This window comes from Lemur catta, chromosome 12 (assembly GCF_020740605.2).
Source record: "Lemur catta isolate mLemCat1 chromosome 12, mLemCat1.pri, whole genome shotgun sequence".
NCBI lineage: Eukaryota > Metazoa > Chordata > Mammalia > Primates > Lemuridae > Lemur > Lemur catta.
Genome location: NC_059139.1, coordinates 52,923,160 through 52,949,419, shown reverse-complemented (window position 1 = coordinate 52,949,419; position 26,260 = coordinate 52,923,160). Strand labels below are relative to the sequence as shown.

The 26,260-nt window shown below is 37.1% G+C and overlaps 1 protein-coding gene across 5 annotated transcripts in view; it reads right to left on the bottom strand.

The window, feature by feature from the left end:
* ATG10 (autophagy related 10) overlaps positions 1-23,828 on the bottom strand; it is a 241,068-nt gene extending 217,240 nt beyond the window's left edge. For 3 of the 5 annotated variants that reach the window (XM_045566129.1, XM_045566127.1, XM_045566130.1), the window contains exons 1-2: positions 23,780-23,828; positions 12,147-12,263 (exon numbers count right to left, since the gene is read on the bottom strand). In XM_045566129.1, coding sequence (XP_045422085.1) covers positions 12,147-12,254 — 108 coding nt within the window. In that variant the 5' untranslated portion in view covers positions 12,255-12,263; positions 23,780-23,828. Of the gene's footprint in view, positions 1-12,146; positions 12,264-16,693; positions 16,739-23,779 lie in introns of those variants that run through there. The other 2 variants (XM_045566128.1, XM_045566131.1) reach the window with 2 other exon arrangements.
* Positions 23,829-26,260: the final 2,432 nt, after the last annotated feature.

The following is a 26,260-nucleotide window of genomic DNA, read 5'->3' as shown; positions in this document are numbered from 1 at the left end:
TGACATAATGATCCATTAGGTATAGGTATTGAGGAGACAGAGGAATGCAAAAACCTTCAGGTTCGTGGCCTGAGGCAGAAGGATGGTGGAGCCTTCTACTAAAACAAAGAATTCAGAAACAGCAACTGATGTGGAGGGTAAAAAAAGAGGAGCTCAGTTTTGATCATGTTGAGTTTGAGGTTTATAGAACTCTAATCCATGAGATTGTTTACATCATTAAACTTTGCGTAAATTTGATTATTTAGAAAAATAAAAGTAGCATATGGAAATGTGAGATTGTAGTGGTCCAAAATCTGGGTTCTTGTTCCAGTTTTAGCTCCAGCTTGGACAAGTCAATTGTTATCTTGGTGCTAAGTTTATTCATTTATTTATCCTTATGCAAATGAAGAAAATAAGACAGCCCTACATACTTACAGGAGTATCATGAGCATAAAAAGAATGCTGTAAAACGGGAATGCACACAGATGCTGCTATAGTGCATGATTTGTTCTGGAAGTTATAACTAATACAATATGATTACAATGAAGCCATAAATATTGGAAAAGAAGCTATCTTTTCATTATGTCAGATGACATGAAAAGCACCAAAGAATTATTTTTATTTATGTATTTATTTATTTTGAGACAGTCTCACTCTGTTGCCCAGGCTAAAGTGCCATGGCTTCAGCCTAGCTCACAGCAACCTCAAACTCCTGGGCTCAAGCGATCCTACTGCTTCAGCCTCCCGAGTAGCTGGGACTACAGGCATGTGCCACCATGCCCGGCTAATATTTTCTACATATTTTTAGTTGTCCAGTTAATTTCTTTCTATTTTTTTTTAGTAGAGACAGGATCTCGCTCTTGTTCAGGCTGGTCTCGAACTCCTGACCTCGAGCAATCCTCCCACCTCGGCCTCCCAAAGTGCTAGGATTACAGGCATGAGCCACAAAGAATTATTTTTAAAATTACTAAAACTAGTTAGTTCAGTAAGGTAACCAGATACAAAATATACCTAACAAAATCAGTATCTTTACATATTAGCAACAGCCTGTTAGGACTTAGAATGGTAAAAATCCTAGTCTCTCTAAATAAAGCTAGATCTATAGCTGTTTTATCTTGTCCTGGATCTACTTAAAGAAATTAACAAAGCCTATAAGAACAAAATTTTAAACTTCACTGAAGACTTTAAAAAGTGCACCTATAACGTTCCTAAAATGGAAGACAATGTAGATATGTAATTTCATTCTAAATTTATACATTTGAAAGAACAACTATCAAAATCCCAATTGGAAAATACAGCAACACTTGTTTATCTAATTAAGAGTACAGATACCCAAAATGAAAGCCTACATATGAGGGGAATTACCCAAAATTACTGCAATTATATTAGGGGGGTAGGATAATTGATGATCTTTTTCCCCTTCCATTTTTATAAATATTCATGATCACAATGCTATCTGTCCTTGGAAACATTCTCCAAGACCTTGAAAATAAGAAGTATAAGAAAGCATTTTCTGAGTTTAACCATGAAATTAGCTCAGATCAGAGCTAATAGATCAGAGAAGATTGGCAAATTACTTTAAAGAGAATGGCTCCCTAGCCTGAAAGATTTAACTGGAACCCAATAGTAACCAGAAGAGAGATTGATCAGTAATAAATACTTTAAAAAAATTAAATCAATGAAGCAAACATTGGTAGTGTCCACAACACTGTTCAAGAAAAGGAGTCTTAACCCCACATACTTTAAACAATGTGGCCTCTATGGTAAGACTACTTTTTTGTGGAGCAAGATGTGTGACGCCACTTTTAAATTGTGCCATTAAACATTCCATTCATGCAACTATGCGTGAGAATTTGTACTCATCCTGATCACAGGATTGTAATTTGGTCACCTACAAAACAAAAATGAACCATCATGCTGAGAGGAGAATTCACAGTTCATTTGACAATTCTATTTATTATAAATTAATAAGTTTGAATTTGATATATATATTCAAACACATACAGATATATAAATATTATACATAAATAAGATACATATCTAATATATGTACATATGACATATATATGTGTATATAATTCATCCTCTGACATTGTTTAATGTGTGACCCTCTTTGGGAGACAGCTCCATTCCATCCTATTCCATCTGAACTAGAAAACCGGAAGGTCAGATCCTGGGCTTGATAAACTCACCATGTGTAAGTACACAGCTTTTTGAAATACAGCCTGCTAGCCTGCCCAGTGAACCAAAACATCACTGTTAACTAAGCACATGCTCTTATTAAACTTGCACAGTAACTATCATTATTTAACTTTGAATTTATAAATTTGCAAAGTATTATAGCTTTCCTTTCTCAGATACTCTTTTGATAATCCTTAAAAATGGTGTTCAGAAGTATTTAATTCACATTGATACAACCTGTTCTTCTTGAAATGATTGCTTAAGATTTGCATATGCTTAAGTGACAAATCCTATCATAACACTCAATAAATTATGAAAGAAAAAAATCTACCGTAACTGACTAGGATTCAATATTTATTACAAAAACACAGCATACTGCTCCAAGTGCATTTTTCTCCTAATCTCCAAAGATAAACTAAAAAAAAAAATCTACATTAGTCTCATCAAGAAATGATATGAATGCAATATATTTAATCTTTATCTAGTGACATAACTCACAGTAGATGATTTAAATAGATATAGCATTATACTAAAACGAATAGCAGTAACATGCTCATGGGCCCCCCTAAAAAGGATTATTAATAAGGGTATATAAAAGTTAATCAAAAATTAAGTATTTCAGGCTAGGTGTAGTGGCTCACACCTATAATCCCAGCACTTTGGGAGGCCAAAACAGGAGGATCACTTGAGGCCAAGAGTTCAAGACTGCCCTAGGCAACATAGCAAGACCTTGTCTCTACAAAAAATAAAAAAATTAGCTGGATGTGGTGGCACACACCTGTAGTCCCAGCTGCTTGGGAGGCTAAGGCAAGAAGATCCCTTGAGCCCAGAAGTTTGAGGTTACAGTGAGCTATGATAATGCCACCGCACTTTAGCCTGGGCAACGACAGAGCAAGACCGTGTCTCAAAAACCAAAAAAAAAAAAAAATTAAATATTTCAAACCAACAAATGTATTCATTTGTTACTCACATAAAGCAATATTATTCCAAAAAACCAGTGGGAAATGTCTATTTCTTTCAGTGAACCTTAAAACTGTCACTAAATTTTAGGAAGAATCTTTCTAAGCATATTATATACATAGACATTAAAATTTTAAATGGATACTTAATATTTCACCTCTGAAGCAAAAATAATTACTTCCAATAGTTCAATGTATATATAAATAACACAAAAGTGAATAGGTAGGCACAGTATTTAAAATATGAATTGTATTATTTACTCTCCAATTTGATTATATTTATGATAGAAATATCCAGTTGTATTTATATATTATCAGCAAATGTGAGCCATGTCGAAGTACGGGTCTTGTCAGATATACATGGAAAGCGTTTCTAATCCTCTTTAACAATGTGCTTCAGAAATAAAATAAATTCAATCTCTTAACAGAATGAGGCTATGTAATTCAAGAAGCCAATATCTAACAGAAATTCACTCCAAATACTCTCTTTAGCTCTCTCCTTCACAAAATCCTAAATCAAAGTTTGTAGATATAATGGATGAACCTTGAAGACATTGTGCTAAATGAAATAAGCCAGTCAGTAAAAGACAAATACCATATGATTCTACTTATATGAGATACCTAGAGTAGGCAAATTCATAGAGGCAGAAAGTAGAAAGGTAGCTGCCAGGGGCCAGGAGCAGTTCTGGAGCTTGGATTTACAACAATGTTAATGTGCTTAACACTACTGAACTGTACACTTAAAATGGTTAAGATTGTAAATTTATGTGATGGATATTTTGCCAAATTTTTAAAAAATATATAAATAACAATTTGTAGAAATATTTCATGTCTCTAGAGTCTTGAGTTCATTCATTAATTTTAATACATAATGATAAATAAATTTACAGAGCATACTTGAAGAACCATAATTTTAAGACATATGGAGAAAATAAAGCTAAGTTAATTAAATTGAGATATGTTACATCACTTCATATATGCCACAGATTCTTTAAAACACCGTCTCTGGCTGTGAGTTGATAATTGTGGGAGCTAGGTGATGGGTACGTGGGAATTCATTATACTATTCTCTTTACCTTTGTATGCTTGAAATGTTTCATTATAATACATTTAAAAATAAAGATAGCTGTGCAAACAAACAAGGTATGAAATTCAGCAGAGCAGCAAAAATGGTAAGAAAGGCCATGGTGGGCTTTGTACTCAGATAGTGTTGAAAGATTCAATAAAGTAAAATATGGAGATATTTTAGAATCTATTTTAAAAATATGAATTTGATGTAATTAGCATAAATGGTGAAGGGGGTTAAGAAAAGCAATGTGAATTAACCAGAGGAAAAGCTACTGAAAAGAAGGAATCATAAAATCAGTTTAAATTTATACTCAGAATAAAATAAAATTTAAAAATTTTACTTTATGTAAATTAGGAAACAAGCCCTTTCAATAAGCAGTTCCTAAGCTGTAATGGAGGTAATCAAAATATTTCTTGGGTGTTGCTATATATATTTCAAAATATAATCACTAGGTTTAACTGAAGAGACAAGGGAGGGGAGAGGCTCTTTAATTCTTCTTTGAAAATAACATACAAAATAATCTAGTCTTAATTGTATAGGACATAATCTCAAGAAAGCAGGGTATTTGGTTTTCAGTATCTGAATGTTCTCTCTTCCTATTTCTGTTACACAAATGTGAGAGAAGGAAGTTGAAAACCTATGGGAAATTATTTTATCAATAACTTGTGAAAGGTGGAATCACAGAACTGAGAACTGAGATCCTAAACTATAATAAAACACACATTAAAAAAAAATTCTAGAAGGCAAGTTGGTTGAAGTTTTAATGTTGCACAAATCCCAAAAAGGGTCTGCTGAATCCAAGAAAAGGCTAAGAACATTTCTAATTATGAATAAAGTTCAGGGAATAAGAGTAAATTGTGGTGAGATAGAAGAAAAGGAAGCATACACATAACATACAAAAAGTAGAGAGAGCAATACCAAAATCAAACCCATATACAAATGACCCACATTCGATACATATGAAGATTTTGCCATATCCATCACTGTTTTTCGTTTGCATGATTGGTTTTGTTTCAGCTTGCTAAACTCCTTGGTATCATTTTATATATTAGTCCTTAATCAAATATCCCCAATTAGCTCAAAAAAAGGTCTTTTACAGTTGATTTATTTGAGTCAGGATCCAAATAAGGTTCACATATTACATTAGGGTATGTCTCTTGAATTTCTTTTAATCTAGAGTCATGCTAAGTGGTTTGAATTGGTGCCATTTCAAGAACTAATTGTTACCAATCCAAAAACTGTTTGTTAGTAGACCTCATATTCTTTGTTACAAGTCAACAAGGTAAGTACAGAAAAGGAAAGAGAGCACTTAGAAATGTTCCTAGCAAGTTGACACTGTCAAGACACCCAAGTGCAGGATGAGTGAACTCATGTCATTGAGCCAGCTGGTGGGCAGACTCCAGCTGTGAGCCACACATGCCCTGAGCTGCACACTAGCGATGTGCACCGGGACCGCTGACTGGTTGCTGCCTGGATAGGACATTTAAAAAACAAAAATAAAAACAAAAACTTGGTGCTTAATCCTAGATAGTCTGAGACACAGTCCTTCTCTTCACTTCTTTATCCTACCTTAATTGGGTTGGTTGTCATTTCGATTTCTGGATTTTTCTGTTTGCTTCCTATGGTGTCAATTAACTTGGTCCTCTATCAACTGATTTCGTATCATTCATTCTATTCAAGTTCAACTTTTGGGCCACAAATACTTCATAGATGGTACCCTGTGATTCGTGTTATAAGACTTCCAAAAATATTTAATATTTGGTTGCCCTATTTTTGGTACTGCCAAGATTGATTACTAGGTGATAATAGCTCAATCTCTGCTTTGTAAATTCCCCACCAACCTTTTGTCTAATTGTTTCATCCACAAGTTATGGTTGCCTAACTCATTTCATTAGGGGTTGAAAAATGGTGATTTTCTAACTCTACCATCCTTTCTATGTTTATTAGATAAAATTGTGAGGTGGGAAGACTTCTCCTCATCAAATTAGGCTTTTTGAAATATAGTTCATGTAGGAAAGATAAGACAGATACTTATTTCTTTCTTTTTGATTACCAATTTTCAAACCAAGTAGTTGATGTCCTAGATACCTCCAATAATGTTCAATGAGTTGAATTTGAAAGCTGTTGTGCACATCTCTGTCTCTCTCTCTCGCTCTCTCTTTCTCTCTCTCTAATATTGTGAACACATGGTTTTTTAAGACAGTTTATGTGTTTCAAACAATTGCATTGTTATTTATCATGCTCAAATTGTCTCATCTTTGACCAACAGAAGCCTCTTAATATTAACTCTTATGTCCTTTTGACAAGACCCCTCTAGCCACTACTCTTTGATAACTTTCTTGCATTCTGGTCAGTCATCAACATAACCAGGCTCACCTTGTATACTTCCTCCCCCAGGCCTGGAATCAGCCATTCCTCCAAGAAACTTTGCTTCTTTTTTGTGAGGAATGGTATTTATAGACCATAATCTTGACATTTCAGTGGATAAAACTAAAAAATACATAGTCTGAATTCTTACTGATATTTCCAATACAAATTAACATTATAGAATTTTTATTTAATGTGTTTGATTTTATATTGGTCACTTTTATCTTACATTATAAATCTTAGCTCCTGATGACATTAACATAAGTATTTATTTGCATTATTGTACAATAGATATAAAATAATCATAAAAGAATAAAATATCAATAACACTATTAATAATTAGACTATTAAAAACAAAGTTTAAGATTTCTTTATAGAGCTATTTATCCTTCAGTTATATCCCATTAAGGATGTACAGTAAAAATACTGTGTTCTTAGGTTACTTGAAATAATTTTTTTCCCCTAACACATTTTATAGGCTAACATACCAGGTACTCTGCTAAATACTTTTATATGTGTTTTCTCATTATCCTTATAATCATCTACATAAATATTATTATTCCCATTTAATAGATGTAGAAACTAAGGCTGTAAAAGAAAAAATAATTTGCCCAAGGATACAAGTCATACCTAAGATTTAACCCAGGTCTGAACAACTCTAAAGGCCAAGGTCTTAACCATTGTGAAATCCTGCCTACAAATTTTATTGTCAGTTGCAAACCTAATCTAACCTTTAGCACATGATTGCCATTTGCTATTGATGCATATTCCCTTTAATGTACCTCTGCAAAGCAAACACTAGAAGCCATGTGGCCTGGAGTCTGGAGCACGGACCATCAATTAAGAACACCTAGGCAATAGGTGTTTAGCACCACTAAAACTTTAGGAACCGCACCCCATTTCACAATGAAACTGAGAACTAGATTGGTGAAGTACGTCTTGCCAAGACTTGAAAAATTTAAGTGGACATAAAAAATTTTTTTAAGTAAACTGGAGGAAGAAGAATAAAAGTTAAGCAAAAAATAAGTAATTAGGTAAATTAAATTAAAATAAAGTAAATTTGCTTAGTAAAGCAAAATAAAATAAATTTAAATTAAATAATAAAATAAAGTAAATCTAAAGTCTAATAAAATAAAGTAAATTTAGGTAAAAAGTATTTAACAATCAAAACAGAATTGGGACTAGTTATCTAGGTCTACATCAAAGTCTGTTTTATGGATACAATTTTTGTCATTACACCTCTCTGATTCTATATAATTTCTCCACAACACAAATCATTTTCAGAAATAAAATCCAACTATAAGCAATCTTCAACTCTTATACACTGCATTTTTAAATAATCTACACATTTGTTTATGAATTGTTACATTAAGATAATTCAATTGCTTTTCTTATGCCAAATTAGGACATTCCTTCATCATTTTGAGCTTCTACAGAGTGGCACTGCCTGCCAGCAGATCACTTTCACCTGTGTCACCATTTTTATACTTTAGTGTTTGTACAATTATGTAAATATTGTAGTGCATTTTGTCTTTATTTTTTTTAATGAGTAGAAAACAGGAAATGAAAGTGATGATACTTAGGAAATACAAGGCTCAGAGTGAATACAAAGTGAGAAATCATGAGGCAGCCCAAAAGTGACAAATCTTTTGCTAGGTCTATTTTAATGTTTAATTTTCAGACACATATTTAGGAGTCCATGAATGCATAAAAACTACCTGGGATTCTTGGCACTTCTGTCCAGAGAATGTCAGCAACTTGTTTATGCAATGTCAGGCTTAATGAACTAAAACAACAATCCCCACCTTTATTTGAATAACGATGCTTGTAGACATATTTTTATGATCCATCATAATAAATATCCATTGACCATGTGGTTATAGGGTAATCCTAAGGAGAACATTAATGATTCACATATTTGTTTCTGCCATTTTTTCCTAATACAAATAAGGAAAACTCTGCAATGGCAAAGGCTACAGTAAGAGTGAATCTTAAACATTACTGTGAAAAAAAGATACTCAAGAGTAAAACTGATTATCCAAAACTAAGTGGAAAAAAGCTTTATTTCAAGCTTGTTAGCTTATTTTTACTTCACAACAATTTATAAAAGCAGAGAGTAAGGAACTCAGAACTGTGCTTGGGTCCGCAGTCTCTGAACTTGGAGCACTAACTCCCTTCTCCTCAGTCCGTCTCTACTCTCACCACAGTCCTCTCTAAATCCTGCTCTGGGATCTGGATTCTTCCTTCAATCCAATCTCATCTACTTTCTACCTTTCAGAAATCCATCAAGATTTATTATTCCTTGAAGATATTTTTTGTTTTGTTTTCTAGCACTGATAAAAATTTGCCTATTTATTTTTCAAAGTAGCTTTTCCTTCGTTTCTAGGAATTTGGAGAGAGAATGAAAGGAAATGAGTTGGAGTGGACAATGAAGCTGGAAGGGTAGCAGGAAGTCACCATGCGGGACCTTGAACACTGTTACTGAGTTTCTATATTATTCTGTGATAAGGCAGATAGAGCTCAAACCGAATACAAAGGGAAAAAATCATGTAGAAAATGGGACTGCATCAAAGGTATTTTTTAAAGGGTTAACTATGGCAGCAATTTGTTGAACGAATTGGAGAAGAGCTGGAAGACTGTTGAAGTTCAGGTGAGAACTAGGGGGGATGTAGCTGAGGTGAAGCATGGATGACATTTCAGGCTGCTAAAGAAAGGATGATAAACACTTTGGTAAGGGAAGGAGAGAATTCTCCTTCTTAGGCTCCTGTTCTTCTTCTGTCCCCACCTTCTGCTCCCCTTGTTATCCTAGAGAAACTCAGAACAATATACTACCGACCAGCATGGTATTTTTGGTGTCAAAGGTTTTACAGAATTTTCTGAGAACCTAACTACAACTTCATTAGTAGCATTACTTCTGTAAAAAAAAAAAAAAAAAAAACACTGAAAAATTCAAATAACCAACTAAAAATTATAACTATAAGATGGCTTTCTACATGCCAGAAACTGTACTAAACTCTTTGAATGAAAAATGTCATTTAATCTACAAAAGCATATGAGAGTATTATTGTTATTACTACTTTATAGATAAAGAAAATACAGTTTGGAGACATTAAATTGCCTAAAATTCAGCTAGTAAATGGTAGAGCACCTATTTGAACCCAGGTCTAACTGTGAAGCATGTACTTAAACAGTGTCTTTGACATCTGACGGACCACCACATTAAATAATTGTTCTCAATGAGTGTACTGCCTTCCTGATGGGTTTGGAAAAGCTAGAGGTAGAGGAATAAGAATAATTATTCTGCCCAAATGCCAATAGCATCCAGTCCCACTGAAAAAATACCAATTTAGAAGTATTCTCTCTATTCTGCATAGCTCCAGATATAAAAATTAGGACTGCTTTGACTAAGTAAGATTTTTAAACAATTTACATGTTTCATTAATTCACACTTTTTTCTCATCAATTTTGCCTGAGAAGTGATATTTTACCTTTCCATAAAGCTGAATTCTACCAATTCTCTAAATATTGTCAGGATTCTTTTAAAATTAAAAAATAAAATGGATGGTGCCAAAATGATCTATAAACGAACCTGAAGGTATGAGTGACAATAACTATACTCTTTAAAGAAGCCTCTATATATAGGTATAAACAAGATTCTTTTTAAAAATAACGTTAAGCAGCGAGATGGGGCAGAGGGAGGCATTGTAAGGCAGGGGTACAAGGAAACTTTTTGGGGTGATGGATATGCAGTATAAGTCCACAGGTCTATAGATGTATCAAAATTGTACACTTACCAAATTGTACACTTTAAATATGTACAGTTTATTCTATACCAATTATGCCTCAATATTGTATTAAATATTTAAAAAACAAAAATAAATGTCTAGGACCTGAAAAGCAAAACAATAGTATATTTTATCCAAAAATTTCCAGAAAAAGACTGAGATACTGCATAAAACAATAGAAGGTTTGAAGGACATAATAAAGTGACTAATTCACAATTCCCTTCACAAAACTAGTACAGGATTGTGGAAAGTAAGTGACAAAAATACTAACACACCCAAATTCAAGAGACAAGGATTTTCTTTGCCTGGGGGCCCTTTCCAATTCAGATCAATAACATGCAGTGAGGCAGGGCTGGATGAGAAACCACCATGCTATGTACACATCGGATCCCAGATGTCAGAAACTGGGCCCCCCCAGCCCAAATGTTATGCATCACTGACATGTTTGGTTTTGTCTTCATTGTTTGAATTAGTTGCCAACATTTAAAAATTCAGAGATTTCTCCCTCTGAATCTGGATTTTTTAACTTTTATTGAAATATCAAAAGATCTGGTAACATTTGAGCCCATGTTTCCAACTAGGCCACAGGCCCAGCACTCTGGTCAGCCACAGACCACTGGGCTCTGCCTTCATATTGCTCTGTCCCAGGCAGCTCCACCCACTTACACTACCACCCCCAGCCCCAGGTCCACAGACTTTTGAGTTTGCAGTTCTTGCCCTAAGGCTGTAAAGATTTTCTCTGAGCAGTGCTTTGTTTTGTTTTGATACTATCTATGGGCTTATCCCCCACATGAAAGTGAATTGCCCTTAATTAGAGGTATAACTCTCACTCCAAAGGGTATGGAAATTTCCTAACTAGGCAGCCAGTGGCAGCAAACAAGAAGCTAGACTTAACCATACCTTTTTAGAGACAGGCGAATAATAAAAACAAATCCTGAAAACTGGTCCTTGGGGCATTAGTTTACTTCAGTGAAGAAACTTCTGACAGATATAATTTCCCTCCTGAAGATCCTACCCAGCCCTGGCCCCCTCAACTCCCCACACCACACAAATGTACATACAGCCCCTGCTCCCTCCCTAACCTTCTACCCAATTCTGCTAGGTCACTGAAATAGTAACAGGAGTTTCTGTCATCCTGCCTCCAGCTTAAGATAAAGGAAAATTTCTTTTATAATTTTTTAGTGAAGAGACACGGTCTTGCTGTATTACCCAGGCTGGTCTAGAACTCCTGGCCTCAAGCAATCCTCCCACCTCGGCCTCCCAAAGGGCTGGGATTACAGCCAAGAGCCATTGCACTGGCCCCTATTACATCATTATTACTGAATAGACGCAAAAGAAAAAATGTTTTGAAATGTGTTTACATTATTAAGAAATTCCCAATTAATACAGTCCTCAATATTTCAGAATTTGTGATTGTCTGATTATGGTTAGGTTTCAAGATTATCTTTTTACTCTCTAGACACAAGTAGTCTCCTAAGAAAATTAATAGTGTAAACAAATGATTTGAAGTACCACAAAAGCATCTGTTTACAATCAGATAATTAATGTGCTAATTCTTATCTATTAAATTAAAGCAGGTCACCTAAGGACTTTTCTAAATAATACTTCATTAGCCTAATAATGAGTATATATAGTTGAAGTAATAAAATAGACATATGTTTTAAAACATCTTTCAATTTAAGCCTTTTACTAAGTCAAACTAGTTTTCACGCCTTAGGTTCAATTACTGAGGTTTTACATGGCAACAAAATACAAACAACAAAAAAAATCCTCCATTGAAATATAAAACAAAACTTTCTGTTTTACCTTTGACATTCTCCATTCCCAACCATCACCTATCTGTTGCGAATGTTTAACGAATTCTGCACAATAATGCTGGAATGTTTTTTCTCCAAAGAACTCATCTTCTTCCATGTTAAATAACTGCAATATGAAAACTAAGTATTAGTACCAGATGTAGAATGACTATTGAAAAAAATTCTGCTAATTGACTAATTTCTTTAAATAAACCAAAATTTGGGGTGCAGAATGGAAAATAACCTCAGGGTCATTCCAAAAAGTATTTTTGTGTTTTCCATCTTTCTCTTTCCCCATTTTTTTATTTGGAGAAAAATGTGACCAACATGAAAACCCAAAACCTAGTTTTGTAACAAATACATATCTATATTTTTTATAATGACAAGACTAATGTTGACTACAGTAGAAATTCTGTTACATTTTAGCAGGACCTGTATTTACTAAAAAGTTTAGTTTCTCCGTAAGTTTAAAGAGCCTAATTTTTCCTACCTCTTCTAAGTTAATGCTCCCGTACAACCTCCTCAGAGCTTCCTTCTCTACCTCCTACTTTAACACCTATTTTAATAGTGTAACAGTGATTAGTGTAGCGAAGCCGTTCTTCACACTTTATTAGAAAGTTCAACTCTCTAACAAATGATATTCTAAAACCTGAAATGGTTTTCCACGGTATAAGGTTATCTTATAATAAATCACCTCATTAATTACCTACTTTATCAAATCTACAAATATGACGTATCATGGAATATTCATATATTTGTAATTTAAGCCTGTCCAAAACATGAAACATTATTTATAGAAAGAGAATTTTAGAGCAGGAAGGAAACACATAGCTCATGTAGTTCAGGCCTCTCAACGAGAAAAGTCAGACCAAGTGAATTCCCACGTTCTCATTAGGGATAAACATCATCATGACTATTGCTTATGTCGAACACTATGCTGAACACTTCACATCCCCATTTAATCCTCACACAACCCAAAGGGTGATTTCCATTCCTCAGATGAAAAAGAAAAAGTAATCTGCTCAAGAATACAAAAGACAAAAGACTGAAACCCCTGTTTGGCTCCAGGACCAGAATCTGTCTATATTGGCTGGTTCCCAAACCAGCAATATTTCTGGTTATTCAAATTTAGTATAACCTATATAAGAATTTGTTCGTTCATCCAACAAATACATATGGAATATCTATTAAGTAGTAGGCACTATGCATGGGTAAAATTAGGCATACAAAAATGAAAAGATATATAGTCCTTACCTTGTAAGAGCTCATATTCTAACCATGGGAGATAAGCAATAGAAATTCTCTTAACCAACCTCCATTCAACCAACTTGCCAGATTAATCAACACAATGTCCAGTCATTCTGTAAAATACTCATGTCTACAGCATGTTGACCATGAAGCACCTCTGTTCCCATCAGTTGACTGTACATCCACAAACCACATCCTTGTATCATAAAAATATACTTTAATTAAATATTAGACAAAGTCAATGAAAGTAAAAAAGAAAGACTACTGTTCTATCTATGATTGAATGCCCTAGAAAGACTCAATAAAGGTGAGTCTCTGTAAGAAAAATAAACTGCTATTGAACTAGGTATGGCCAGTGCAACTGAAAAGATTGGTGAGGAATGAGGAATAGGGGAAAGAAAAGATTCAAACAGATTCCCAGCTTTCTGCCTTTAGGTGATGGTACACTGACAGAGACAGAGAACCCTGGAAGAAGAGCAGGTTTGGGGAAAGAGATGGGCTTAGTCTGGCCATACTGAGTTTGAGTTTGAAACACTCAAGTGAAGGGATCCAGCAGGCATTTTGAGGTGAGTTTTGAACTCAAAAGGAAGAAAAATCTGAGCTGGAAATGTTGATTCTAAATGAGTATTACATACATGGTAACAGAACCCATTTCATCACTCAGAGAGAGAATGCACAAACAGAAGAGGAAGACAAGATTGAAATGGAGCAGCCAGATAAATAGTTTTCCAACTGTATGATGATCCTGACATATACTGAGAGAGAGATACTAAATTTTAAAAATTGGCTTTAATTCATAAAGAATGCTAATATATTTAGGAATACTTTTTAAATTCCAACAAACTCTTACTTAATAACAAAATTGAGCTAAGTAAAAACATTCCATTCCCTAAGCCCTCCAGTTACTTGAGGTTTACTGAACTATTGAAAATGTCAGTTGAAACATAAAATTTCACTCAATTGCCATAGTTTATCTAATTAACAGTACTGTGCTACTAGCAAGATGACTGAACATGAAAACACTAATTAATATTTGGTTGAATACTTTTCAAATTATCTAAGGACTGGGCTTTGCTGAAGGATGTTACATACAATAATACAAACACTTATGGCTTGATTACAAAATTAGGAACTATATTATATTAAGAAGATATCCATCTCAACTAGAATGATCATAATGTACCATAATGAAATACCATGGAATAATTATTGTTTCTTTGCTCAAGAATATTTCAACTCAAAAATGTAAATATAATTCAATCAACATTTTTGTACACACTCTTCAAGTTGTGATACTTTCTGGTCCTCTACCACGTTCATACATAAGTAGAGGTAGAAATTAGAATCTCAGAACTTCCTATTATAAGATGGCTGAAAATATGGTCAAAAACCTGAAATAACCACAACTGTGGCTTATTAAGCAATAATGGCAAGAAGAATTCTTATCTTGCAAATGAAAAACCTTAGACAGGTGAAGTGCCTATGTTTCTCAACATAAGTTATCTTAAACTAAATTCAGACTAGAAGTGACAACAGAACATAGGTGAACTCTAGGTAAAAAGACGAATTTCAGTCCTCATCTCATCCTAAACAATGAACCTCTCATTTCTAATTATAAATTGAAGTCAGAAGTGAGTCAGAGCTCCTCGTGTCATAAAGTGTAAGTTGTTAATACATCTATTTTGCTTGAGTGTTACTCTGGCTCAACAGCTGTTTGATTTTTTTTTAATGTTCAATCAAAACCTTTTTTTAATGGTTTCAGCAGAGGCTAAAGATTGGAAATATAGAATAATTTTCCCCACCAAGTGAGAGAAGTCTTTCCAAACTATAAGTTAGCTCTCAGACTAGACAGTGTGAAGAAGCTTATTCTGCTACTGTTCAAATATATCTTTTGAGAAAAGCAGGCCCAGTGAATTCTAACATTGTGTATAATCATTGTTCAAATGATCCTTTTTAATTAAAAACAATTTCTTCCCTATCACTCTCCATATTTTTATGTGATTTTTAATCTAATGTGTTTGGAACTAATTTTTTGTATTTTTTTGATCAGAGACATTTCTTTTGATGAACCTATAAATCAATGTGTATCAGAGTCATAATGAGGCTACAACACTATGAGAAATATAACTAAATTTCCTGGAACTTTAAGATCATTTACAAAAATGTGATTATCACAGAACATGTTCTGCATATATTTAAACACTAAAAATCAGTTTTGACTAATAAAAGTAGGCTACTTCCTCTATACTTGTCCCTCCTCCCAACAATTTCACCTTATTTATAACTCTAGATATAGACTTCCCTTAAAAAACATAAATAACTAGCTAGGAGATACAAATGTCAACCCATTACCTTTATGGCAATTTGGCTTGAATTCATCTAGATTAATCACTTACCTAGCAAGGTCCTTGGACAGAGGTCCTCAAATTTTAGACAGCAAGGAAGCACTCAGGGTACAAATTTAAATGTGAAATCTTAGGCCCTTGGCCAGAAAGATTACCTGATTCTGAACTCTTCAAAATAAATACTTTTAATTACCACCAGGGATACTTCTGATGAAGAATCATGCTAAAAAACTGAGACAAAAGATGGATCATTTTGATAGAGTTGGTGAAAGACCTGGATTTCAAGGAATTTGGCAGCCTGGGTGGGGCACAGAAGGCATGGCCCTGGGCAATCCAATATATACCATGGGGAAGCCTCAAAAGAGAGGAAGTCATGACAGCAGCTGACCAGCCGGACTCAGTTCTGCCTCCTTGCCTTCCCATTAAAATACATGTCCCAAATCAAAGTTTAAATGGGAGGCAACATTGTACTTGGACTGGAAACAAGAGGTCTCTACTGGTAGCTGGTGCTTGCTCTGACCTCTGCAGCACTAGGTCCAGTTAGGAAAAGGGTAAGAAGGCATTTCACTCTCCCTAATTCTGTATTCCCTTCAAAGAAACAGATCCTGAGTCCTGAGCTGCCTTTCCCCTACTGGTTTGTAGTGCCCATTGGTAATTCTCTTTCATGGAAGTTCTCTCCCAGTAATGCAGTAAGCATCGCCAGAAGTGGAAGGAAAAGCCATGTGGCGCACTGAATACCGTGCAGCAGGTGATAGGTAGCTGCTGCAGAAACAGAATAAGCCCTTAGAATAGTATTCTAACCACCCATAGCCAAGAAAACCTCAAAGAACTCTAAATTATTTCAAGTCACACAAAAATACTCCCCTCATTATAGTCACAGGATGAAAAGTTTAAACATTAGCAAAGGAAGACCTCTCCTGAGTATAGAAAAAGACCTATTCTTCGTAAATTTGATTGTACTCACCCGCCTGCTCTCCAACCTAATGTTGCGGGAAGATTTCTCCAGCACCTAAGCGTAGGGAGGGAGATGAAGGAGTGTTGTTCAACAATCAACACCATCCCTACACAAATCCCTCTTCTGTCAATGTAAAGAAACCAAAAACATCAATAACAACACAACTCCGGACCAATAGGAAGCTCTTGCATAAGGAAAGAGGAGCACAAACATAAAGAGGAAGAGGGAAAACTTGCTTTTTTTGTAATGGGCTTTTACACGGGGAATTAGGAAAAACTGAGAAATTATCTACTCTATGTTCCCAATTAAAAAAGAAAAAGAAAACAAGGTCTCTAAAAGCAAGAGATGAGGGGGGAAAAAAACGGCTGAGATTAAAAAGGAAACTGGAAAGAAATTCAAACACAAAATAGTAGAAATTTTAATTCTACATTAGAGGCAACAGAGAGATGTACAGAAGCTGGGAAAAAAATCAAATTAGTAATTTTAGTGTATACACGAGATGCTCTCCAAACACATAGAAGAAAAAGGACCAAGAGGAAACAATGCGTATTGATTGATAGGAAGGACAAAGAACACAAATCCAACCGGTAAATAACAGGCATTTTTGCACTGAAATCATAAATGAAGGTACAATTGAAAGAAATGTTCTTAACCTAGAAAAACAAAAAGATTAAAAAGATTCACCTATAAATTGAAAGGACTCACTATGTTTCTGAAAAAAACCTATTGGAAAGAAACCTATGCCTAAACACAGCCTAGCGGAATACCTTAATTTGAAGAATAGAAAGAAAAAAGAAAAAACAAAGGTCCAAGCAGAAAAACCAGTTTACCTACAAAGAAACAAAAAACAAGGTAGCTTCTGCCATCTGTCTCCCACAACAATGAATGCCAGAAGATGATAGAGCAATGTCTACAATGTCTGGGCACCTCTGATTTACACTTTGTATTTTAACACCAATAACAGATAGGCATACCACAAACATTAAAGTTGTAATGAATAAAAGAAAAATTCAAAATTTTAAATGAACTTATTCTACATATCTCTACCTCTTTATAGTACCTTCCTTCAATTCAAATTTCAAGCCTATTCACCACCTGGATCTTTTTTTTTTAAGAGACAGGGTCTCGCTATATTGCCCAGGCTAGTCTCAAACTCCTGCACCAATTGGATCTTTTCCCACTCAGATTTATATAACATATATGGCCAGGGGCAGTGGCTCACACCTGTAATCCTAGCACTCTGGGAGGTCAAGGCGGGAGGATCACTCAAGGTCAGGAGTTCAAGACCAGCCTGAGCAAGAGTGAGACTCCCATCTCTGCTAACAATAGAAAGAAATTAGCTGGACAACTAAAAATATATAGAAAAAATTAGCCAGGCATGCCCGTAGTCCCAGCTACTCTGGAGGCTGAGGCAGTAGGATTGCTTGAGCCCAGGGGTTTGAGGTTGCTGTGAGCTAGGCTGATGCCATGGCACTCTAGCCCAGGCAACAGAGTGAGGCTCTGTCTCAAAAAAATAAATAAATTATCAAGATTTATATAACATGTAATCTTTATGATACCAGTATCATTACTTTTATTAAAAGATTATCATTTTTGTTATATAAAACAAGATTTCTCTGCAAACACATAAGAGAAACTGTTCCACCACTGGGGATGATTTGAACTGATCCACCAGCTCAAATTCTCTTACTGCCTTTGAATAGTGGGACTAGTAGAGAAAATCTAGTCAGCATACATGCGAATTAGCCCAGAACTAGGAACTACTGGGGTATGACCTTGGCCAAAAATATCCAACAAATAAGAAGGTACAGAAAAGATCAGCATGCTATCAGAGGCTATAGACACAGTGCCAGTCTGAATACAGATGATAGAGCAACATGTCTTTAAAACATGGCCAAGTGCCATTATGTTTTGGGAAAAAAAAGTAAATGGTTGGACATTTTTGTAATGGAAGAGACATTTCCTTTAAATTTTTCTTTTTGCAAAGTCTTTGTTCAGAGATTAGATGAATATGCCTTATTATTTCCACAGGCTTTTCATTCATTCACTCACCACCTACAATACCCTAGTACTTCTTTTATTTATCCTCCTAGGAAGGAATGTCAAACTTTTCCTGGGAAAATCAAGGAAGACTCTTAAAAAGGGAGTTTTAAAGACATGAATTCAATTCTCGAAGAACTTGATTTTGAAATTTGAATAAGGGCCTTTGTCTCCTAGCAGGTGGAGGCAAAGCCACTCCGAAAAAATAGAAGACCTCCTGCAGACAGTGCCTGAAAAGTTTTTTAAAAAATGGCAGTGGATGGCACACAGCTTGGGCATAGTACAATATGAGCAAATAAGGTCCAGTGGTTCCCAACTTTAGGGTGGACCCACTCTCCAAGGCAGTGTTTGGAAATAGGATCATACTGGGTGGTCAAAAAGAAAAGGAGTTATAGTTTACTACAGCCATTTAGTGCTCAGGAACCAGGTATAATAAACACCCTACAATGTGCAGGACAGTCCCACACAATGAAGAGTTGTCCATAAAAATGCCAGTAAAGCCCCCCTTTAAGGAATACTGGGAAGTAGGGTTGGGATTAACAAAGTCTGGAGAACTTAACTCTAGGGCTTCTCAGAGTATCCTTTCAAATCTGAAATCACAACCTGTATTTCACTCACTACTTATTTCCAAGAGATAAAAGATAAAACTAAGGCACATTAAAATTTAAAAGTTTATTTGAACAGACAGTAATTAATGAACAGGGTAGCTCCAGAATATAAGCAGTTTGGGGCTCCACCAAAAGGGCATGAGGAGAAAACTTTTATAGAGTGAACGCAGAGGCAAGGCAAAGAAAATATTTGATTAGTTAAAGCAGAGCAGTAGGACTTAATTGGATCATTCTAGTGGAAAGTCCACACTTAGAGGTTAGTTGCTGGTTTCTGATTGGTTAAGCTTGTTTCATTTTCCCAGAATATGACCATTTACACTGAGTTGGGTTTAAGTTCACTTACACAGGAACCTACAGCACTGGAGCCTCACCAGGCAGCGGCCTCCCAATTGATTATTTTAACATAGGAAGCTGTGTTTTTGCTGAGGAAGTGGTTTTTGTTTCCTTCTGTCCTTTGACAATCAACTGCACAACTTTTCACAGTATATATTTCAGTATAACTTACCCTAATCTCATCTTTCGGTTTCAAGCTTCATATTTGCATGACCTTGATTTATCTTTATTTTATATGTCATTATATATAGTATAAGTTTATGAGCTACCCCAAATACTTTTGGAACAAAATAGGACATAAATTTAAATCTATATGCAACAGAAGTAAAATAAAAATAGAGAAAAAGAAAATTAGATAGTAACATGATTAGAAAAACATATTATGCTAAGCCCCCAGAATCATCCTGAGAGGTTTAAGAGACTTTTAAGAAGTATAATACATGGTCTTTGCCTTCAACAGTTTGTAATCAATTTTTTTTCATTTTTTCATACATTCCCCTCAAAGTAATCAAATCTTTAAGAAAAGACTCAAACTGAAAAGATGAGAGAATAAAGATAGTAAAAAATCAATGATATGATATACAACTGTCAGGTTTTAGTCTGAAAATCTCGGTTCAGGCCGGGCGTGGTGGGTCATGCCTGTAATACTAGTACTCTGGGAGGCCAAGGCGGGAGATCACTCGAGGTCAGGCGTTCAAGACCAGCCTGAGCAAGAGAGAGACCCTGCCTCTACTAAACATAGAAAGAAATTACCCCGACAACTAAAAATATATAGAAAAAATTAGCTGGGCATGGCGGTGCATGCCTGTAGTCCCAGCTACTTGGGAGGCTGAGGCAGTAGGATTGCTCAAGCCCAGGAGTTTGAGGTTGCTGTGAGCTAGGCTGACGCCACAGCACTCGAGCATGGGCAACAGAGTGAGACTGTCTCAAAAAATAAAAATAAATAAATAAATAAAAATGAAAATGTCGGTTCTGGGCGTGCCCGTGGCTGAAGAATGACCAGACACGCCAAAGTTAAGCAAGCATGTTATTGAGGAAAGACAGGATCATAAAGCAAGAGCAAGATATAGGTTTACAGAGCATGGTACATACGCCACAGATAACAACCTGACCCATTGTCACAGCAGGGCAAGCAAAAGGAACGACAAAGAGAGAGAGAGTGGATATGGTCTGTGTCTTATTTTATAGTAGTGCCTCTAGACTTCCATCATGGTTCAGAGGTCACCATGGAACCACTTTGATTGGACAGTTGGGAGTCACATGACCTGAGCCTTAACTACGCATGTGGGTTCTAGGTCACATTTCAGACTTTATAGTACCCATCCGTGGGCTAGAAAGTCATCTGCATTCTTTTGCAGCTGGCCGCCAAGTTCTGATTGACAAATTCGTAGGTATGTCCTCCTCCCCGAGATATAGAGAATTAGGGTGGGGCAGGACCAAGATGGCGGTAACAGCTAGGAGACTCGGAATCCCTCACTATCTACCTAACATAACCACTGTTTAAAGAATTAGTATGAATTAAAATAATAATTAAAACAACATATGTTGACCCCTTACTATGTATCAAGAACTGTGGTAACTTAAATTCTCCTAACAGTCCTATGAGGTAAGTTACTATGATTTTCTCTATTTTATAGCCAAAGAAATTGAGACAGAGAGGATAAGTAACTTGTCCAAGCTAACGCAGCTGCTACATGTGGCAATTTAATTTATGGCAGTGTGGAATCAGAGCCTGTGCCCTAGAGGAGTTAATTTCAACTAATCCTTGAATTATATGAGAATATAGAAAGGAAGAGATAGAACAGAAAAAGGGATGAAGGAATGGCAGTAAACCCAAGAACAGGTTGAAATGAAGTACAGCAGGCAGATAAAGAACCTGACTGGCGAGTAATAGACTGAGGAATACAGGAAAATCTGGCAGCAGAGAGCAAGCAGTTTATCCATAGCCTTAAAATTCAAAGGAAGCTGGGCATGGTGGCAGGCGCCCTTAGTTCCAGCTACTTGGAAAGTTGAGGCAGGAGTATCACTTGAGGCCATGAGTTCAAGACTTTAGTATGCTAAAATCAGGCCTGTGAATAGCCACTGCACTCCGCCCCGGGCAACATAGTAAGACCTTGTCTCTTAAAAAAAATAAAATAAAAATTTAACCTCAAAGGAGATTCCACTTAAAACAGTGGGTGATAGGAAACCATTGTAGGGTCTTAGCTCATAAGAGACAAAAAGGTTTTCTCAGAATGATATTACAAGACAGTGATATGCAATAACCCTAACTTCAAAACTATACTATTAGTAAGTACTGTTCCTGGATCCTATAAACCTATGCAATCAGGCACTTCAAGGCTTGGGGTGCCAGGCAGCACATTTGGAGAAGCCTCTGATTCTGTATAGTTTTCAACCTTTCCCTAATCAAGATGCCTTTGGGTAGGGCTTATTCTCCATTCCCCACTTTCCAAATGTTTTAAACCCAGCCTGCCTGGCCCCTGAAAACTTTTTGCAACAGATAATCAACAAATAATCTCTATGGGTTTTTTTTTTATGGTTCCCTGATTATATTTATGATTCAAACACATCTCCAGGCTTCAAAGATAATGACAATCTTAAGTCTTAAGCAATCTTCTTAAGTAAGGTTTACCCTACTTCTTTTTTCTAAGGGGCTGCTTACCTTTCTCAGAAATTTACTAGGCATTAAGAACTCCTGTCAACATAGAGTTTGTCCCACAACATTATACCTAAATTTAATTGGTCCATGATGTAGCAAAATCTTAGTTAACCTCATCCTAAATAAAACAGGAAGTGGTAGGGAAGAATAGGGGAAAGGGGAAACAATCGTGTAACATTCCATATCCAACTGTATCCCGTTTAGAACCACTATTTCCACTAGTTTCCACAATTTAAAATATCAGTAACAATTTTCAAACTCTGCAATTTGCAAGACTTTAATTTTAATTTCTCAATACTCAAGATTTATTTTTTGGCCAACGTTTTCATTTTATAATGCTTACTCTGATAACTGACCCTTCAGAAGCAATGAGAAAGGATTCTACTTGGGGTCCTATGATGTATTTGAGTACTACACAAGGCCTATGTTATCCCATCCTAACAAGCATAAACTTAAAGCTTTTGCCACTAAAGAGCAGAAGCCATTATCCAATTATAAAAGTTATAAACATGACTCAAAGTGAGCCTATGGCAAAGTTTTGTTGAACTCATGATGAAGGAGCAAGTTGAATAGTAAAGTGTGTTCAAAAGCATTTAGGGAACTGAGCGTAAACACTGAAGAAAAAATGATGGCATAACATTGCTAGGTTAGATGGAAAAATGGTTAATATCCTATAGGGCAAAAATCCCACAAACTAGGAGTACTTTTTTTTTTCCTTCCAGTCAGAAACAATTTGCATCTTGATTAGTCGAAAAGATGTAACTGCAAATCTTGGGTCCTAATCAATATTATGTCAAACAAAATATAGTCCCCTGAGATAACTAAATCATCCTCAGGTGGTAGGTAAGGCTCCATTTTGACTTTGAAAGGACATGTAGCCATCCTTTCGCCTTATTTCCAAGATTTCTGTATGTTTCTATAAATCAGTTAACTATTCCTTAACCATCCTCCAGCCCCTCCGCCGCCTATTCGTGACGTTACAGGTTATTTGGGAGGTTAAAAAAATTCCTCCTACTTCATGAATCTGAAACCCTTCAAATTACTTGGGACTTGGCCGCTGGAATGACCGGTAATTTAATACCCTTTGTTTCAACGTTACATGGACAAAGACTTGCTATCCATTTGCAGATCTTAAACACAAGCAAGCAGCTCCCCACGAGGAGGCTGCGGCCTTCGGGCGGCGGCCCAGGAGCGCTGCTGACGCCGGGCGCGCGCGACGCGAGCACGGCCCGGGGTCAGGGGCAACAGGGCCCCCTCGCCCTCCCCGGCGCGGCTACCGGCACAGGCCCTGCGGCTCCGGGGCGGGAGTCCCGCTTCCCCGGCCTTTTGTCCGGGACTGGGCTGTTTCCCGCCCACCCGCGCCCGCCCTTCCTCCCAGTCGGTGGAGAGAGGGGAGGCCCGCGCGGGAGGCAGGGCCGGGAGGAGGCGGCCGGCGCGTGCCGTGGGAATACTCACCCCGCTCCGCTCGGCCCCTGACCCTGCGGCCCGGCCCGGCGGGGGCGGGGCGACGGGGCCGGGGGGAGGGGGGCGGGGAGAGGTACCGGCACCCCGGGAGACTACCGCCACGCCAGTGGCCCTGAGGAGGACAGTGAGGGGGGCCACCAGGGCGGCGGCAGCGGAGGTGAGGAACCGGGGCGCTCCGAGGCCCACCGGGAGTGACCGTCCCCTCCCTCAGCCGTGGCCCCCGGCGACCGCGCGGAGCATGCGCACTGCGCCTTCCCGCGCACGGTTGGGGGCAGCCTAGCGCAGGCAGGTGACGTCGTTGGCGGCGCTCTCAGGCCGGGAGCCGGGCGGGGACTGGGCTGGAACTGCCGGCGCTCGGACGGCTGGGAGGTGCGGTCGCCCGGCCGCCGAGGCCCCGCCGCGCGCCTCCCGGGGCCCTCCCCGCACCACACGCAGGCAGTGCCTCCGCGGGGCACGAAGGCGGCGCCTTGAGTGGGGACCGGAGGGCCCGCCGCAACCCGGGGCAGGGGGTGCCTACACACTCCCTGCAGATTGCCAAAAAGCTGAAACATAAAACAGTGGTCGATGGCGAAAGAGTAGAGCAAGAACAAGGACGAACTATGTGGTGCCTCTGGCGTCCCTTGAGGGGTTGGAGAGCCGTGGCAGCATACACACACTGCACAGAGTACTGGAAACACGGTTCAGCACAGGCTCGGCTCCCCCTCGGAAACTTCAGTGTGGAGGGAGAAGTTAAGAATCCGAATATTGACAATAGTACCATCTGTGGCAAAGTATGGGGGAAAAAATGTAGCAGCAAAATTAAATTGGGGGGAAATGGTGGGGATAAAGACTAGAGAAAAATGTAGGAGTAAAGGGTGATTGCACTGCAATAGCAGACATCTGAAGGAAAACTAGCATCTGCTCCTTGAAACAACAAAGTTAACACACTGACTGCCACACTAGAAAAATATTTTTTTTCCTTGGGGCCAGGGTGTTTTATTACGAAAATAGAATTAAAACTTCGAAAACAAAACGATCTTTTTTTAATTTAATGACAAATTTGGGTTTTTTTTATTGTTTTCTGTGTGAATTATATGGAACTTGAAAAGTAGTTCACAGGGCTCCAAAGATGAAGAGACACGTTGGTTACATATGCTTCAGGTGGCCCTGAGCTCAAAACTAGCGTGAGTTAAATACAACTCACATGGCAGTTAATGTGTTAAATTTGTTGGAAGTGAAAGGAGTAAATGAAAGGGAAGTGACAGGAAAACCCGCCTTCAAACTACAGGGCACCGGTTTTGATCTTGTAAAACAGTTGTATAAGATGTTACCATTGGAAAAAACCTGATGATAGGTACAGGGGACTCTAGGTACTATTTACTATCTTTGCAATTTCCTGTGAGTCTGTGATAATTTAAAAATAAAAAGTTTTTTTGAAAGAACACAATACTGATCAGTGGTACTGAGGGGCAAGGGCTGAGGGAAGGGGTTAACTAAAAAGGGACTCAAGGGAATGGGGGGGTAATGAAACTTCTATATCTTGATTCTGTTGGTGATCAAACCAGTTTTGTTTGTCAAAATTCATAGAAGGGATAAATTTTACTGCATGTAAAATAATTTAAAACTCAATTTTTAAAAAAATACTACTAGTAAAAGTGAACTTCTAATAACATGTTTGAGCAGCTGTGGATATAAAGTAATTGGTAGCTGCCAATTTAAATTATCCATTTGATTTTTTTTAAAGTACAAAGCAGTGAGTTCTGAATGAGATCTTTAGTGGATGGGTGTCTCTCCTTCAATTTTAAGTATTTACCCTAAAAACATAAAGCTTTCAGAGAAAAAAATAAGAATGCATTGCTTTACATGGTACTTAATATTTTAGAAACACTTCATGTACCAACTCTGCCATGTTAACTTAAAAACATTTTTTTTTTTTTTGGCCAGGCATGGTGGCTCACACCTGTAATCTCAGCAATTTGGGAGGCCTAGGTGGGGCCAGGAGTTCCAGACCAGTGCCTGGACAATGAACATAGAGAGATACTGTCTCTACAAAAAAAAAAAAATTTGTTTTTAATTAGCCAGTTGTGGTGGCATGCACCTGTAGTCCTAGCTACTTGGGAGAATCCCTTGAGCCCAGGAGTTCAAGGTTTATTATGAGCTATGATCACACCACTGCGCTCCAGCCTGGGCAACAAAGGGAGACCCTGTCTCTTAAAATGTATATCTTTTTTTGCACTAGAAGTGTTTTAAAGGTTCATAATTCATCTGTCAAAAACAAAGAAGCTAAAAGATATAAATGAGATAACTTCCATGTACTTCTCATCATATCACTCATGGCAAAGAATAGTACTGGCCTGTTTATGTATTTACCCTATGACACTATAAAGTGCTTACGGGCAGGGTCTGGAATTATTCCTCACTAACAATGAGTATTTGTTGAATAGAACAATGAATTGATCACAAAAAGAGAGGAAGGAAGCTAAAATTTATTGA